The sequence below is a fragment of the Canis aureus genome, chromosome 15 (genome assembly GCF_053574225.1).
Source record: "Canis aureus isolate CA01 chromosome 15, VMU_Caureus_v.1.0, whole genome shotgun sequence".
NCBI lineage: Eukaryota > Metazoa > Chordata > Mammalia > Carnivora > Canidae > Canis > Canis aureus.
In genome coordinates, this window is record NC_135625.1 from 26,276,502 (window position 1) to 26,292,892 (window position 16,391).

At 31.7% G+C, this 16,391-nt stretch overlaps 1 protein-coding gene across 4 annotated transcripts in view; it reads right to left on the bottom strand.

Annotated features, from left to right (window-relative positions):
• The window catches only part of MICU3 (mitochondrial calcium uptake 3), a 95,356-nt gene continuing 78,965 nt past the window's right edge, over positions 1-16,391 (bottom strand). For all 4 annotated transcript variants that reach the window (XM_077848941.1, XM_077848940.1, XM_077848939.1 and 1 more), the window contains 6 exons: positions 15,106-15,206; positions 14,416-14,587; positions 6,413-6,521; positions 5,629-5,786; positions 4,497-4,565; positions 1-2,841 (listed from right to left, as the gene is read on the bottom strand). In XM_077848941.1, the coding sequence (XP_077705067.1) occupies positions 4,497-4,565; positions 5,629-5,786; positions 6,413-6,521; positions 14,416-14,587; positions 15,106-15,206 (609 nt within the window). In that variant the 3' untranslated portion in view covers positions 1-2,841. The remainder of the gene's footprint in view (positions 2,842-4,496; positions 4,566-5,628; positions 5,787-6,412; positions 6,522-14,415; positions 14,588-15,105; positions 15,207-16,391) is intronic.

Below are 16,391 nucleotides of genomic sequence, written 5' to 3' on the forward strand. Positions count from 1 at the left end.
TTTTCTTATCACTTAGAATTTTTATTTAATACTTAGTGAATATTACACAATTCATATTTTTACAGCCTATGGAAGTAAAAGCACTATGTTAAATGTTAATTTATGGCTATAAAAGAATAGGAGTTGTCTTAGTAAAATGAGGTCTACCACATACCAACATTAGTAGTGTTGGTTTAATCACTTTAAGACATTTAAACACTCAGTTCTGTAAAGCAAAATTGATACTTCATTAAGTCACATGAAGCTTCCTGAGAAGCTTTCCAGTACCTATGACTATAATTCTACAATATATGAATTCCTATTATACACTTTGAGAAGCTTTATGGCTCTGTGATTTATTTATTTACACCTACTAAAATACTGGTGAGATTAATCTCATTGGCATGTATTGCCATACCAGAAGGTCTAAAATCAATGTCGGTTTGGTTATCAACAAAAATTTTCAAAGTTCAAAGCTGACATTTTTCAGAAAGACAGTAGTCCACAGATATACATAAAACAAAGTACTAATAAGTTTCTTAGTTCAAGGGCAGGTATATTTATTTTAAGATAATATAAGAATGTACAACACTTTGTTATTTTACAATTATGTATTATAATAAAAACAATAAATTGGGACTTAAGTTAAATGAATTTCTAAATATGAAATGATCCTGAGAAATAGCAAAAACCTTTTAGGATGTAGATTTTCTGTAAAGTATGACACTAAAATTTATCTATAGCTTCATGTTTCCAAAGAATAATTTGTAGAAGGAAATACTGAGGATAACAGCATACATTTAGTCTGTTACTATTTTCAGAGCATTAACAGTTTTTTAATTGATGTAAACAAAAATCCAGGGAGATGTTTTTACCTCCCATTTTATAGATGATAGAGTTCAACAGTGATAATACAGAGGGACTGTAATTTACTACTTTTTTCATTTAATCAGAATATTTTATTTATTCCCATTTTAGTATTATGCTGCAGCCTTTTAAGTAAAGGAAAATTCATTTACACTGAAAAGCAATAAAGACTGCATATGTAGGATACCTTAGGAGACTGACAGAATTATGAAGAATTTTAGTGAACGAATTCATTTTTAAATCTATATTTATAGAACTGTTCTCAATAGCAATTTCTCCACGTAGGCAAGATAATATAGCTTATAGTCAAAGATAAAAGTAAATTGCATTAAAAAAATTTTTCTGGATATCAAATAATTACTATCGAGAACATTCAGTGCAAGATAAAACAGGCCGTGGTCATGTTAAATGAGTGGACTGGCATTTTCATGTAGTTAGTCAATTGAATCAACCTTCAAAGCAGGTGAAATTAAACTATTATACCATATGGAATCTTCAAATCTATGAATCATATAATTCTATATCAATGTAATAAATAATACCAGATAAAGAATGTTAAAAAGTTTAACAAATACATTAATGCTAATAGTAACTTTTTCTTGGAAATAATATTTTTATAAATAGGCTGATGTGGAACTATCAACTTCACATTAATAACTTATAAAACCAAAGTATTTCCTATTTTCATATGCAAAAGCAAGGTAATAGTTGGAGTGTGTGCAATTTACATTAAATACATCTTAAAAAAGAAGATAAATGAACTTATCTTCTACATATAATATATAAATATATTAACTTAAATTCAGTCTTATTTTTGCACAGTATCCTTTTATAAATTACACTTTTTAATTGAACAGACTTCCATTAAGTACTATCAAATTATTTTCTCCATGTGAAAGTCTCATTTTGTTTCTCACTAGAAAGTTTCTCTTTAAGTCATATTGTTTTGAAATAATGAATTATTCTTAAATTATTCATTATTACTGACTGGCATCCCTTCTGCATGTGGTCCTTTTACAAGAAACAAAATATTCTATTAAATATATACATCACTCTTCTAAACCATTTTATATTTGCATTTTATAGTACTCACAGACTAACAATATGCAGGAAGTTGCAAAGCTGCAAGAGACTATTTTGACTGGTGTTATGAACATATGCCATCTGCAGTGAGGAGCAGCAGCATGTTCAAGACCATAATTGCAAGGACAGGGATGGCTGCCATAAATGCTACTGCTTCTACCATCAAGATGTGACTTTTTTTGAGAAAAAAGAATCTACATTTTAAATTTCTTTACTGCATACATAAAAGAATACCAAACATTCTGATGATTTTGGTAAATGAACAAAAACTTTTTAAAAACTTTATATGATTCACACAATGTATAATGAGTACTTTTATAAGTAAAAGTATAATGTAAACCATCACAGTGTATTATATAGTTGGCTTAATTTCTATTTGTTTTTCAAAACTATCTTAATGTAATTAAAAACTTGGTAATAATGGGGATTTATAAACAATTCTAAAGGCCCTAAAATAAATCTCAAGGAATATTCATTTTCTGAAAATAAGTTCACAGTTCAAAACCAAAGAAAATATGTTGTTGCTGTTAATTTTTAAATGATCTAGATTCCAGGAGTCACATTGTATTTTAAAATGAGGCAATTTCTAATAAATAAAAAAATATTTAAAATACATTCTTATATAGTCATTGGAAGTATCTACATACTTCTGAAGGGAATGAAAAAGTACAAAGAATTCAGTAAATCAAGGTAAAAGCTCAACTTGATAACATGTAACATGTAAAGTTAATGAGAAGATGCATTTTATCTGTCTTTTGTTTAAGAGTTCGGTCAAGAAAAATTATAATTAGCATTTCATCTTTTCCTTCATTTCCACATGTTCTGATCTCAGACCTGCTTCCACTCTCTGAAATTTGTGCTTCTTCCATTGTCGTGTAGATAAGAATCGTTAAAACTCTGCTTTATAAGTACCTAATTAAAAAAAATACATATATGTATATATATGTAATATTATATGTATTACCTATAAGCAATATTTAGGATGAAATCAAGAGGTGATGACATTAACTAACTAGTATTATGATATTAATGTGAAACAGTAAGGCACATCATAAAAACACTCAACAGAAAATACAGGATTCAAAAACAACAAAACATTTCCTTTAAACTTAAATTTTAGTATTTTGTTTAGTAACTTGTCTAACCTTCGGTATTACAAAGGTTTAAAAGAAATGTTGTTTTTGTCTATGGTTCTATGTACTACTACATGGTTGAGAATACTACTTAAGTGAACAAATAGTATGGTCCTACTTTTTTCTAATGTTAGCGAAAGTTCTTATATGCAGATGAAGTTCTTTCAAATAGAGGAAGAAGATCTGACTTCTTTTGTTCACTCAACAGTTACCACCTTAGATAGATAAATAAGCTTACTTGCTGCTAAACATTTTAGACCCAAAATGAGTTTCCCAAATGTGTTCCATAAAACATTAGATCTGAAAGCTTTGCAAAATAGTGGATACTTGGGTTTTCTCTTAGAGAGACAAATAAATAGTGGCATATTAACATTTCATAAGTTCTAACGTAGAAGAAACTTACCTAACCATGCTTATTATTATGGTATTTCTCAAACTTACTTGACTAAGCAGCTTTTTTGTGTTTTTTGAATGATACATACTGATAGCCTATGGAACTACTCTGGGAAACACTGCCATAGACAAATACAAATGTTTCAAGCTCGGGAGAAACAGCAGGGAATACACATATTTGCAAGCATGTATAAATTAACGAAACCTTCACTGTTTAGATCTACCTTAAGGAGAACCTACAATCCAACCAAAATTTTGTAGCTACGATAGACTTTCACAAGAAAAAAGGAAAAGCAAACCTCTCATTCTGGAGATGAGCAGCAAATTTGAATTATTTCTTTGGACTGACATAAACTGAATGAATTTCCTGCATCTTCCTCAACTACTGCATTCTGTGGTGATAGTTTAGTGAACAATAAATAAGATAGCTTTGCCATCAGACAGAATGGGGCTCAAATCCTAGTGAGCCATTTACTAGCAAGTTATCTTGGGTAAATTACTCAGTACATCTTTATTTTCCCTGCTTTTAAATGGGACATCCATCTGTGAGGATTAAATGAGACACTACATGTAGAACACCTCATATAGGGCCAGGAACCTAAATAACTAAAAAGTTACCTACTATTATTACAGCAGATGTTTGGACATGATCCTATAAAACAGTAACTAATATTCCTTAGATGCTAATGGTCCTAGATTATAAAAATCCTATTTGGATTCATTGTATTGTATCTTCTCAGATACAAAATTGTAGGTTTAACAGAAAATTTTTTATTCAAGACCCTCCAAGAGAATTCCAGTCAAATGATTATTCATTCTAGTTCATTTTTGGACCACAGCCTAATAGCAAACTAATGCTTTGGAGTGACTGATTCTTAAATTACTGGTCTAAAATGAAATCATTAGAAGATTAATTTGTAAACTGAATTAGTGACCTAAAAGTAAAAATAGTTATAATTCTGTTTCTTTCCTAAATGTCATAATAAAAAATAATAAATTATGATCCTTCGTTACTGAATGAACTTAGAGAGACTAACATACTTATCTGCTATGAAGTTCCTTCTTTAGACAGGATTTAAAAGTGGGATACTTCTGAACTGTTTTATAACCCTGTAGAACAAAGGATTAAAAGTACGCAAATGTAACTAAAACGTTACAGGGCATGCAATAAAAATATGGGGTATGCAATAAAAAGTAAACCAAAAGAAAAACATTAAACATTTGAGAGAGAAATACAGTGTCACAGGTTTTATAGCATAGTTTGTATTTTAATTCCATCTTGCTGCTCTAAAGTTTTTGAGGAAAAGTAAGTTATTTTCAATGTATATTTATCCTTTCAGGTATTTGTGCTATCAGACTCAAATGTTAACAACTGACCACTAGGTGGCAGTTAAGTACACAATATCTTGACCAACAGGGCTTGGATTTACAAAAATCATGAAAAATCTTTAAAAATATTAAGATTTCTTGATTTTTTTCTTTTTTTGGCATATATAACTTTTTATCTTTTTAGATGTATAGTACTTTGGGGTATTCTTACCAAAGAGAACATTCTAGCTGTTAACAGAAAACTTTTTCTTGTGGCACATCTACAAATATGTTAAATGTATGAACTTTTGTTGACCTATACTACATTTCATTACTTAAAACACATTTCTGAGAAAAAAAATCATTAATAATTTTCAATATAAGATGTAAACAGGAAAAAAAAAACAGTTCAACAAAGTTTTTTTAACTTTGTTTTCTATTTAAAGTTACTGAAGATGTAGTGACTTAATAGCCTCAAATTGCTGGTCGAACTCTGCATCATGCAAAATGGAAATCGTGCTATTTGATTATCTAGTACCAAGTCTGAACTGCCTGTGTGCTGAATGAATTAATCAAAAAATATTTGGCAACATTTCTCCCCACAAACTGAGATGGAGACATTAAGTTAATTGCATACGAAAAAAAGTTACTAAAATTCAAATTGATTTATATTTTTAAAAAGCATTAACTTTTAACACCTCAAAGTTTTGAAAATAAGTACAATCTTATGTTTTCTCTTGTCAAATATAACATTTCATGTTTATATCCTTAAAAATTAATAGAAATTGTTTTTGAAACAGATGGAGCTTTTTCCTTTTTTTGTTTTTAAAAAGAATATCAATAGGCTTCAAATTTATAGGTTTACCCGGAATCCTCTATGGAGTCTGTCTTTCATAATTCCAATAAATTCTTTATAACTTAATTGATCATCTTTGTCAACGTCAAAAATCTTGAAGACTGTATTCACTAAATGTGGTGAAAGTTTGAGGCCAGTAGCTACATAGACAGCGCGCTTAAATTCATCTAGACAAATGTTACAGAAAAGAAGTAAATAGTTAATAATGTTTTTATAATGTGTTAATTACTTGAAAGGTTATAAAAGAAGTTTTTCCAAACGGGGGTCATGACCTTATGTAACACATGACTCTTCCGTTAATCATGCTATCTTTTAGGGAACAGAAAATTTCTGTGGTTTGAATTAAAAGGGCCAATAAGTAGCTGTATCTTAGGTTAATAATGTATTTATAGTCAGTGGATGTTTAATGAGCACCTACTATCCGCGATAGACACTTTAAAGATTAAGATGAATAAGTTATCAAGACACTTAAGCCAGTTGGCTCTTCTGTAGATAGATATACATCCCTCAAGGTTACCAGCGGTTATGAGGTTTCTTCCTCTTTGGATATTTATAAGCATCATTAGTTCTTCCCCATAAAATGAAATGAAGGCCAGTAATAGACTCAATGGAAAAACTTAGCAAATTTCCCCAAAACTCTGCTTAGGGAAAATAGATTTCCCATCGAAGTATACACCATACTTTCAGGCAACTTGATGGCTAATATGAAATACTGCATTAATTTGTTGTCAAAGTCCCTAGAAACAACATAGGATTATTTTTTGCTTTTAAGTTTTGAAAGATGATTACTTACCTTGTCCTATAGAACGACTTGCAAAATTATACATATTCAAGGCTATTGCAAAGTCTTCCAAGTTGTTCAAAAACTGGAAAAATGATCTGAATTCATCAAATGTGATACCCTATAGTGGGAGAATATATGTAAATATATTTAGTTTTGCCAAATTTATTATAATAAGTATACTTACTAGAAATAAATAGATTAAGCATCTGCGATGTATCTTGTAAATAAACATTTCCAGGGTAGATTCTGAAACCTTTCTCCAAGCAGAATGTAAAATTCACTCAGATATATTTCCACTGCATAGGGTTGTGACCAATAGCAATAACAGGTGAAAATATTTTTAAAACACTGTCATATCGGGATGCCTGGGTGGCTCAGCAGTTAGGCATCTGCCTTCGGCTCGGGGCATGATCCTGGAGTCTCAGGATCGAGTCCCGCATTGGGCTCCCTGCATGGAGCCTGCTTCTCCCTCCCTGTGTCTCTCATAAATAAATAAATAAAATCTTTAAAAACTAAAATAAAAAAACCCCACTGTCATATCAGCACAGGTTTCAAAAAATGATACAACAAAAATGAATAAAAAAGTTTCAGTTGTGATAATTCTGTATTTCAGGCCTAAATTTTTTAAACCCTGTAAGTAAATATGATTAAGAAAAAAAAAAGAGGAAAACAATCCCTAAAACACCTGTTTCTCCTCTACATGTATTCCTTTAATACAGCTTAGTATTAGGTAATCAACATCTGTAATCATGACAATGCAAAAATCAACATGTTGAATAAGCCAAAAACAGTGTACTTATTTCTGCCATGATAGCACTGTCAGGACAGCAGGAGGAAGTGCAATGAGTGTACACTCACAGGTCTGGGCACTACACACAGGGCTCAGTGAGGAACTGTGGAAAGAATTCTAGAATGTCACTTACATAAATTGCAATTATTGCTACTGCTACTAGTTCAAATAAACAGGAACATTATTTGAAGCAAGCACAATGTATTTCAGATAATACAAATTTGGACATAAAGACCTACATTTAATTACTGTGTTCTCAGCAAAATTAATTGAGAAAGAAAACAGAAAAAGAGCAGAGGCCAAGAGCTGAGGCTTAACAATTGAACACTTTAATATAGTCGAAAAAGGGAAAGGAAAACTAGCAAGGTAGCACTGGAAAGCCAGGCAAAGAACCAGAAGAGTCTAATATAAGCCAACTACTGATTAAATGATTATCGAAATAATATTCATTACCAATTTATTATCAAAATATCAAAATAATACTAATTTTTGGTATACATTTTTTCCACTTCACTTGCAACCCTAATTTTTACTTGTGAGGAGAATTCTCACTGTCATTTCTTTTCACAATTTTCTCTTTGTCTTTCCTTATATCCATTTATGGCCACCCCAGCCCTGGATCCTGCTTTGTGACCTGATCCCACCTGCCGTATTTTCCAGGGAGAGTGTATGAATCAATTAGGGGGACTGAGCCAGAAGGGGTCTGTCTTGATGCGGAGCGCTTGTTGCTAGGGAAACTGGTCACTGTTTGGGTTCCGTGTCAGTTTATGCTGCGACCAGCTGCCACGGCAATTTTTAAGTGAAGTATAAACAAAAATGCCAATACTTGTAAGGAACATAAGACTAAGAAGCAAACCACAGAATGACGGAATACAATGTTCGCCATCTGAATCTTCATATATTTTCAAAATAGTGTTCTCATGTTGAGAAGCCAACTCAAATTCAAAACTGTATAGTAATTCTTCTATATAGGTTTAAACTCTTTGTGTTTGGAAATATGGAATCGTAAACTGAAAAACAGGGCATTCATCTTGAGGGAGATAATTTAAAGCAATCCATTCTAACAGCAGTGAGGGAAAGTGGGTCAGAGAGAGGGAGGATGGCCATTTCTTCTTCTTCTCCACCTTCACTACCAGAATCACTTTTGTAATGCATCATCTGGATTTGAATGAAATGTGTCCTAATTGTTAGAAGTGAAGTGAAAAGAAGTAACTTACATTTTAACAAAAACAAAGTGATGATAACTGAAAAAGTTAAAGCATCAGAAAGACATGAACTGAGAGTTCAGAAATAAACCCAAATACCTATGAAAAGATTGATTTTCAGTAAAAATGCCAAGGCCATTTACTGGAGAAACAATGTCTTTCTTTTTAACACCTTTTTAAACAAATAGTGCTAGGAACACTGTATATCCACATGTAAATGAAAGGAGTTGAATTCTTAATTCATTCTATATACAAAATTTAACTGAAAATGGATCAAAGACCTAAATTTAATAGCTAGAGTTGTAAAAATCCTACAAAACCAGAAACAAAAATTTCATGATCTTGGAATTGGGCAACAGTTTCTTCCCTCTTTTTTTTTTTTTTTTTTACATTGATATGTTATTTATTTTCAAAGTGGAAGGGATGTTGTATCTCCTACTTGGTAGTGGTGTGTTAAATATGACATCCAAAGTATGAGCAACAAAACTAAAAATAGACAAATGAGACTTTGTCAAAAGAAAACACTTTTGTATATTAAAGGGTACTATCAAGGAAAGTAAAAAGACAACCCACAGGAGAAAATATTTGCAAACTATGAAGACATGGGCAAAAGACTTGAATAGATATTTCCCTAAAGAAAATGTACAAATGGCCAAAAAGCATAGGAATAGATGCCCAGCATCATTATTCACTGGAGAAATGCAAATCAAAACCACAATGTCCCACTTCACATCCACTAAGATGACTAAAAATAAAAAGACAGGCAATAATAAGTGTTATTGTGGAGAAAAGGTGAAGAAATTCGAAATTTCATACATTATTATTGGGATTAATATTGCTATTTTGGAAAGCAGCTTGGTAGTTCTTTAAAATGTTAAAAATTAAGGATGCAATGTGACCCAGCTATTTCCTCTGAAGTATATATCTAATTCTCTGACAATTCAAAACATATGTCCACATGAAAAAATTGTATATAAATGTTCATAGCAGCATAATTTGAATAGTCAAACTGAAAACAACTCAAAAACAATTCATCAACTGACAAATGAAGAAATGTGGTATATCTATATAATAAAGTATTATTTGGCAATGAAGTGCTGAAATTTGAACTTTGAAAAAGTTATGCTAAGCAAAAAATTACAATGCATACAAGAATTAGGAAAATATGGCCATTGACAGGGGAAAAAGTCAACAAACCATCCCTAAGAAGTTTAATCATTGGACTAAATAGACAAAGATTTTGAATCAACCGTCTTAGATACACTCAAAGAGCTAAAGGAAACCATGGATAAAGAAATAAAGGAAATCAGGAAAACCATCTGTAAAAAAAATGAGAATATCAATAGATGGAGACTGTACAAAGAACCAAATAAAAATTATGGAGCTGAAAGGTACTATAACCGAAATGCAAAGTTGAGTAGATGTTCAGCAGCAAGTTTGAGCAAGCTGAATAAAGAATCCATGAACTTGAAGATGGGACAATTAAAAGCATTCAGTTTGAGGAACAGAAAGAAAAAAAAAATTGAAGAAAAGTAACAGAACCTAAGGAACCTGCAGATACCATCAAGCATACCAAAATACACATTATGGGAAAAGAGAGAAAAAGAGAGAACAGAGCAGAGAGAATATTTTTAAAAATAATGATTGAAAACATTTCTCTGAAATTTGATGAAAGATAAAGTCTACACATTCAAGAAGCTTTATGAACCTTAAGCAGAATAAATTGAAAAAGACTCATAACAAGACATATACTTAAACTGTCATAAGACAATAGCATTCATGAAAGCAGCAGGAGACAAGTTCTTCTTCATAAATAAGAGATCCTCAGTAAGACTAACAGCCGATTTTTCATCAGAAACCATGAGGCCAAAAGTGAGTAGAACAGTTCAGGTGCTAAAAGAAAAAAATCTGAAAATCAAGAATTCTATAAGTGGCAAAGTCAAAAATGATTATTCTCAGATAAACAATATGTGGTAAAATTATCCTTCAAAAATGAAGTAAGACATCCTCAAATAAACAGCAGCCAAGGGAGTTCATTACTAGCAGATCTGTCCTATAAGAAATGCTAAAGGGAGTCATTAAGGCTAAAAAGAAAGGAAACCATATTCTAACTCAAAGCTATATGAAGAAATTAAGAATTCCATTTAAGATAGAGCTAATGGTAATTACACAGATTCCACTTCACATCCACTAGGATGGCTAGAACTAAAAAATCTATATATTCATCCATGGACAGGTGAATGGATAAACAAAAGTATACATACAGTAGAATATTACTCGGCCTTAACAAGGAATGAAGCACTGATACAAGTTACAACATACATGAACCTCAATAATATAATGAAAGAAGCCAAACATATAAGGTTACATACTATATGATTCTATTTATATAAAATAGAATAAGTAAATCCACTGAATCAGAAAGCAGACAACAGATCCTAGAGGCTGGAGGAAAATGCTTAATAAGAATAGGGTTTACTTTAGATGTAATGAAAATGTTTTGGAAATAAAGATGGTATTCACACTGTGTCCACTGAATTGCTCAATTTAAGATGGTTTACGTTACATGATGTTTACCACAACAAAATAAACAAAAGACTAGAATGAGAAAAAGATTAACTCGAAAAATCCAAATAAATCATTAGAACATTATCAGCCAAATAAAATAACCATTCAGAAAATATGGACTTACAAGGGCCTCAAGAGTAAACTACATTTGTTCTCAACACAAAATGCATGTTATGAATAATTTGAATAGGTAACTGATCTAACTGACAACTAGATAATAACTTTTAATATATAAACAACTTTAAATGGTTGAGGGAAATGGACCATTTTGGAATAAACAGAAAATTCAAACTTGAAAATTTACTGGTTGAATGACCTGAGACAGGTCACTTAAATCTTTCTGAACAAGTTTCCTCAAACTTAATAGTGAATTTTACTACTTTCTTATTAGTATTTACATTACATAGTTATTATGAGCAACCCTCTCTCTTCTATAGTCTCTACCTACATTCTCTTCTAGATAAGTTAACCTGGTCTGAGGGCATTTACAATTTTTAAGTTATTTTATATGGCACTATACTCATCTTTTCAAAATTCAAAAGGGACAAAAGCATGTACAATGCAAAATTTCCCTCCCTCCCACCCTTCCTTAGCCATGCAGTTCCTTTCCTTGGAGGAACCACTGTCTCTAGTTATGTGGGTCCTTCCAGAATTAGCATAGGCTATCTTTTTAAACAATGGGCACTGGGGGTTATTCTGTATGTTGGTAAATTGAACACCAATAAAAAAAATAAATAAAAAAAAAAAACAAATGGTAGTATATTATACACATTGTTTGAGACTGTGCTCTTTTTCACTTGCTGTGTGTTGGAGATCATTCTATAGTAGTATATAAAGAATCTTCTTCATCTTTTTTCGGGAATACCTTTTCTATTCTATAGATACAACATAATTCATTTAACTACTGATTTACTAAAAGACATTTAGATAGTTTCCAATCTTTTGCTATTACAAACAACACTAATAAATAACCTTGTATATCTGCCATTTCACATGAATGAATGTATCTGCTGGTAAAATTCACAAAAACAGAAAAGCTTTAAGTTCTACTTCTTTAAATACTATCAATTCATTCAATAGGCATTCTAGGTACTGAGGATATATGAATGAATAAAAAAGATGAAATACCAGTGCTACATTCTAGTCGGGGAGACAGACAACAAATAATAATAATAATAAAAAACAAGTTTTGTTGCTTACCTAGATAAATAATGAAAAATAAACAAAAACTAAGCCTATATTATATTGCATACTATAATATAGTATGTTAGATGATGATAATGCTATGGAATAAAAAGATAAGGGAAAAAAGAATAGGGAATACGAAGGGAGGGGGTTATAGCTTATACAATAGATTATTACTTATATAATAGATTATATATTATTTATATGATAGGTGATTATTTATACATTAGATTGGAAAGAGTAGGCCTCATTGAGAAATAACATAGGAAGCCATGTGGATATCTAAGAGAAGAACATTCTGGGCAGATAAAGGACATATACAAAAGCCCTGAGATAGAAGACTGCCTGGTGTTGAAAAGCAATCAAGCTGTCAGTGTAACTGAAGCAGAGGAAGCAAGGCGGGGAATGGGAGGAAATGAGGTAGGAGGAAATGAGGGAACAGCTGGTGTGGGCTTTGTAGGCCACTGTAAGGATTTTAACTTTTACTTTGAGTAAAATGGGAAGTTAAAAAGATCTGAATCATGTTATATGTCATTTCCTTAATTGCTAAATGGAGAACAAATTGTAGGGAGGCAAAGCTAGGAAGAAAAGAGATGATTTAGGAGGCAACTGTAATAATTCAGGCAAGAGAGAATCCTGGCAAGGGTAGTTTAGCAGTGGAGATGACAAGAATGGTCAAATTCTGATGGAGGCAGTGTCGAGAGGATCTGTTGATGGATTCTATGTGGAATGTGAAAGTAAGGAGTCCAAAATTTTGGCTAGAACAACTAGGGGAAATGGAGATTTCATTAATGAGGCAGGAAAGATGGTGTATGAAATTTTGGGGATGATCAGGAGTTTTGAGGTATCTACTAGATACCCAAGTTGAGATCTGAGTAGACAGTACAATGTAAAAGTCTGAAATCCAGGGAACATGTTTAAGCTGTTTGCAAGTCTATACACTAATGATTACCAAAAATAGTCCTGATTGCACCTTAACATTTCAGAGTCACCATAACATATCCAACTGCCTAAGTTGTTTCTTCATTTAGATACCTTATAGCAATCTCAACTTAAATTGTCCGAAATGAAACGATTTCCTAACCCCAAACTTGCAGTCTTACTTATTAGCTCAATGAATGGCACCACTGTTTGACAACGCGGTTCAGGCCCAAACCCTAGGAATTCTTGATTCCTCTTTTTCTTTTACACTGAAATCTAATCCAGCAGCAAGTTAGATTTTTGCAACTAAAAAATAGTATAAAGAGTTCCCATATACTCTTCACCCTGGAATTGAACTTTTTGAGTTACAGATTTCTATGTTGCCATTTGATAAAAGAAAAAGAAAGCCGACTCATTAAGGCCCTAAATAATATCCTAGCAGTAGTAGAACTTCTAATATTTATTTTTAGGGACGTGTCTATGAATTGAAAAATTCAGTTTATCATGTAAAACAGATAAAAGTCCCCTAAGAGATTATGTAAACTAACAGCCAAATGCATCAAGTCTTTTCTTCTCATTCCTTAGGAAACTGAAGAATTGTTAGCACTGTCACAGTGTATCCATTTTAAACAAAGTCAAACTATTTGCAAGTTTCTCTTGGATAGATTAACTTGACCCTTCTATAAACACAAATAGAAGGCAATATATCCAAAACATCTCATGCTTGAAGGGGTACTTGTAACACCAGTTCTATTTAGTTGCAGTGATGCATTCAAATACCACTAGGTAATGCAACTGCTCAGAATTGCTGACAACACATTTGCTGCTAAACAAATAGACAATCAGTTGTCCCACGTTCTTAACCATTCATGCCATCCAAACTCTTTGAAAAACTTCACTTCACTTCACTTGCTGATAAGATCACTCACTCATCAATGGCTATCTTCAAATGACCTTTTATTAAGAATATTACAAAATAAAGTGTGACTGAAATGATATCAATATAAACTTTTATATGAGGGGATGTTTATGTAGTAGTCAAAGCATATATCTCAGCAGAATTCTCTTCAAAAACGATATTCAAAATTTGAATAAAACAACTGCTAATAACCTTAAAGGTTTTAAGCATATCTAAGATCTAATGAATCTCTACCCAGAATTTTACATTAATCAATTTTTAAAATTTAGCCAGACAACTTAGGACACTGAGGAAAAGAGAATGAAATATATCCAAAATATCTAATAATCCACAGAGGAGAAAAAGAACTAAGAAAGGATGATATATTCTATAGATGTACACAATTATAATATATGTAATAAAATAGATATAGGGAATTAGATACCTTTTCTTCAGGTATACTGTAACGCACATTTTCCAAAAATACTGATGTATTTTCCACATTTGTATATCGTAAAAGAATATGAGCAAAATCTTCTTCACTGATAGTGTTCATCCCATTAGAGTAGGAAAGGAATTCTATTTCTAGAACTTCTGTCTGAAGGTTATCCATAAATCTATGACAAAAACATAAAGAATGAATAAGATAAATGAAAGATGATGGCAACAGATGATTTATCAACAGATAAATGAAGAGTGACAGCCTCTCAGGGCTTTGGCTTCCTCATCTGTAAAATGAGGATAACAAAAAGACTTTGCAGGGTAGCAATGAGACTTAAGAGAGTTATTGTGTAGTGCCTGGGATTTACTACAGTAGACACTATATCCATGCTTATTACTATGGCTTGCTGAGACAGAGTTGGTAATATACTTTCTTAGGAATATCAGGAAATGACCAATCCAGATATCCAGGCATTTCTTATCATTCAGTAACCTCCCATTATACTTATCAGTATAGTGACTAGTATACAGGTACTGATGGAAATGCTTGTTAGAAAATCTTCAGTTAAGAAGATGAAAAAAAAAAAAAGATGAAATCAGCAAACAGGTGAGTGTTTCTGCATCAGATTATTCCTAAAGACCACTGACTTTAGCATTTTAACATTTTTCAAAACAAATACAAAATTAAGCTCACCTATAAAAATCTTCAAAGTTGAGCTCAGCTTTTCCTTTCTTTCCAAAAAAGTGTACAAGCAGTGTAGTATCTGTTACTAAACTTGTAATGTCATCAGCACGCTTAAAAAAAATCACAATTTAAAGGTTAGCTGCAATAAACAAACAGAATAGGGATACCCAATATATCTCAAAGAATTTTATCAACATTTAAATGCCAAGAACATGAATGTATTAACATTAGAATGAAAAGCTTAAGGCTGCACTAATAAATGCCATTGCAGTTAAAATGAAGTGCAATATTTGAAAATAGAAATATGACTGATATTATCTTTATCCTCAAAAAAATTTAAAGATAGGACTATATTATTAGTTTTCTTTCTTTATTTATTTTTATTTTTTTATATTTTCAATTTTCAACCTCAAAGTATGTATATAGGATATCTGTGTTTGGGATCCCTGAGTGGCTCAGTGGTTTAGCGCTGCCTTCAGACCAGGGTGTGATCCTGGAGACCAGGGATCGAGGCCCACGTCGGGCTCCCTGCATGGAGCCTGCTTCTCCCTCTGCCTGTGTCTCTGCCTCTCTCTTTCTCTACGTGTCTCTCATGAATTTAAAAAAAAAAAAAAAAAGGATATCTGTGTTTTAAATTATCTAAAATAATTAAAATCTTTTAGTAATCATCTAAATGTTTTATCTTCATTTATGTCATTTAGTTCAGATTTTCCTAATCAACCTAAAAAATCAATTTTTTTAAAGGATGTTCAAAAGAGGCAAATTCTTCAGATGTATGGAATATACAGGGCTGACAAAAGAATGGTCTTAAGCTGCACAAAATAGTTTCCTTTGAGCATGATACTTTTCTATTGTATTCCATATTTATGATACTTTAAACAGAAGATACTGTATTTTGAGAAACTCCTTAAAAGTCTTACATTATTTTTTGAATGGATAAGAGATTAATTCCAGAGGACTTCCAGAGGTTCCAACAAGTGTATTCTTAAAATCATTTAATTCTAGTCCTTATAAAGTTTAATGGCCTATGAAAGTAGTCCTTCTTTCCTTTAATGTGGCTTTATAGATTTTCCTTTCTTTTTCCTCCCTCCTCTTCCATTCCTTACTCTTTTTTCCTTCCTTCCTCACTTGGTCATTAACTCATATCTATCTTATAAACTCAGGTACAAAAATCATAAAATTCAAATGATTATAACTCTCCCCCATACATTATCCTGGGAAATATAAGAAAAATAAGAGGCTTAATAATAACTAGCATTTTCTGTATTAAAAAATTAGCTGTAAATGTCCATTCA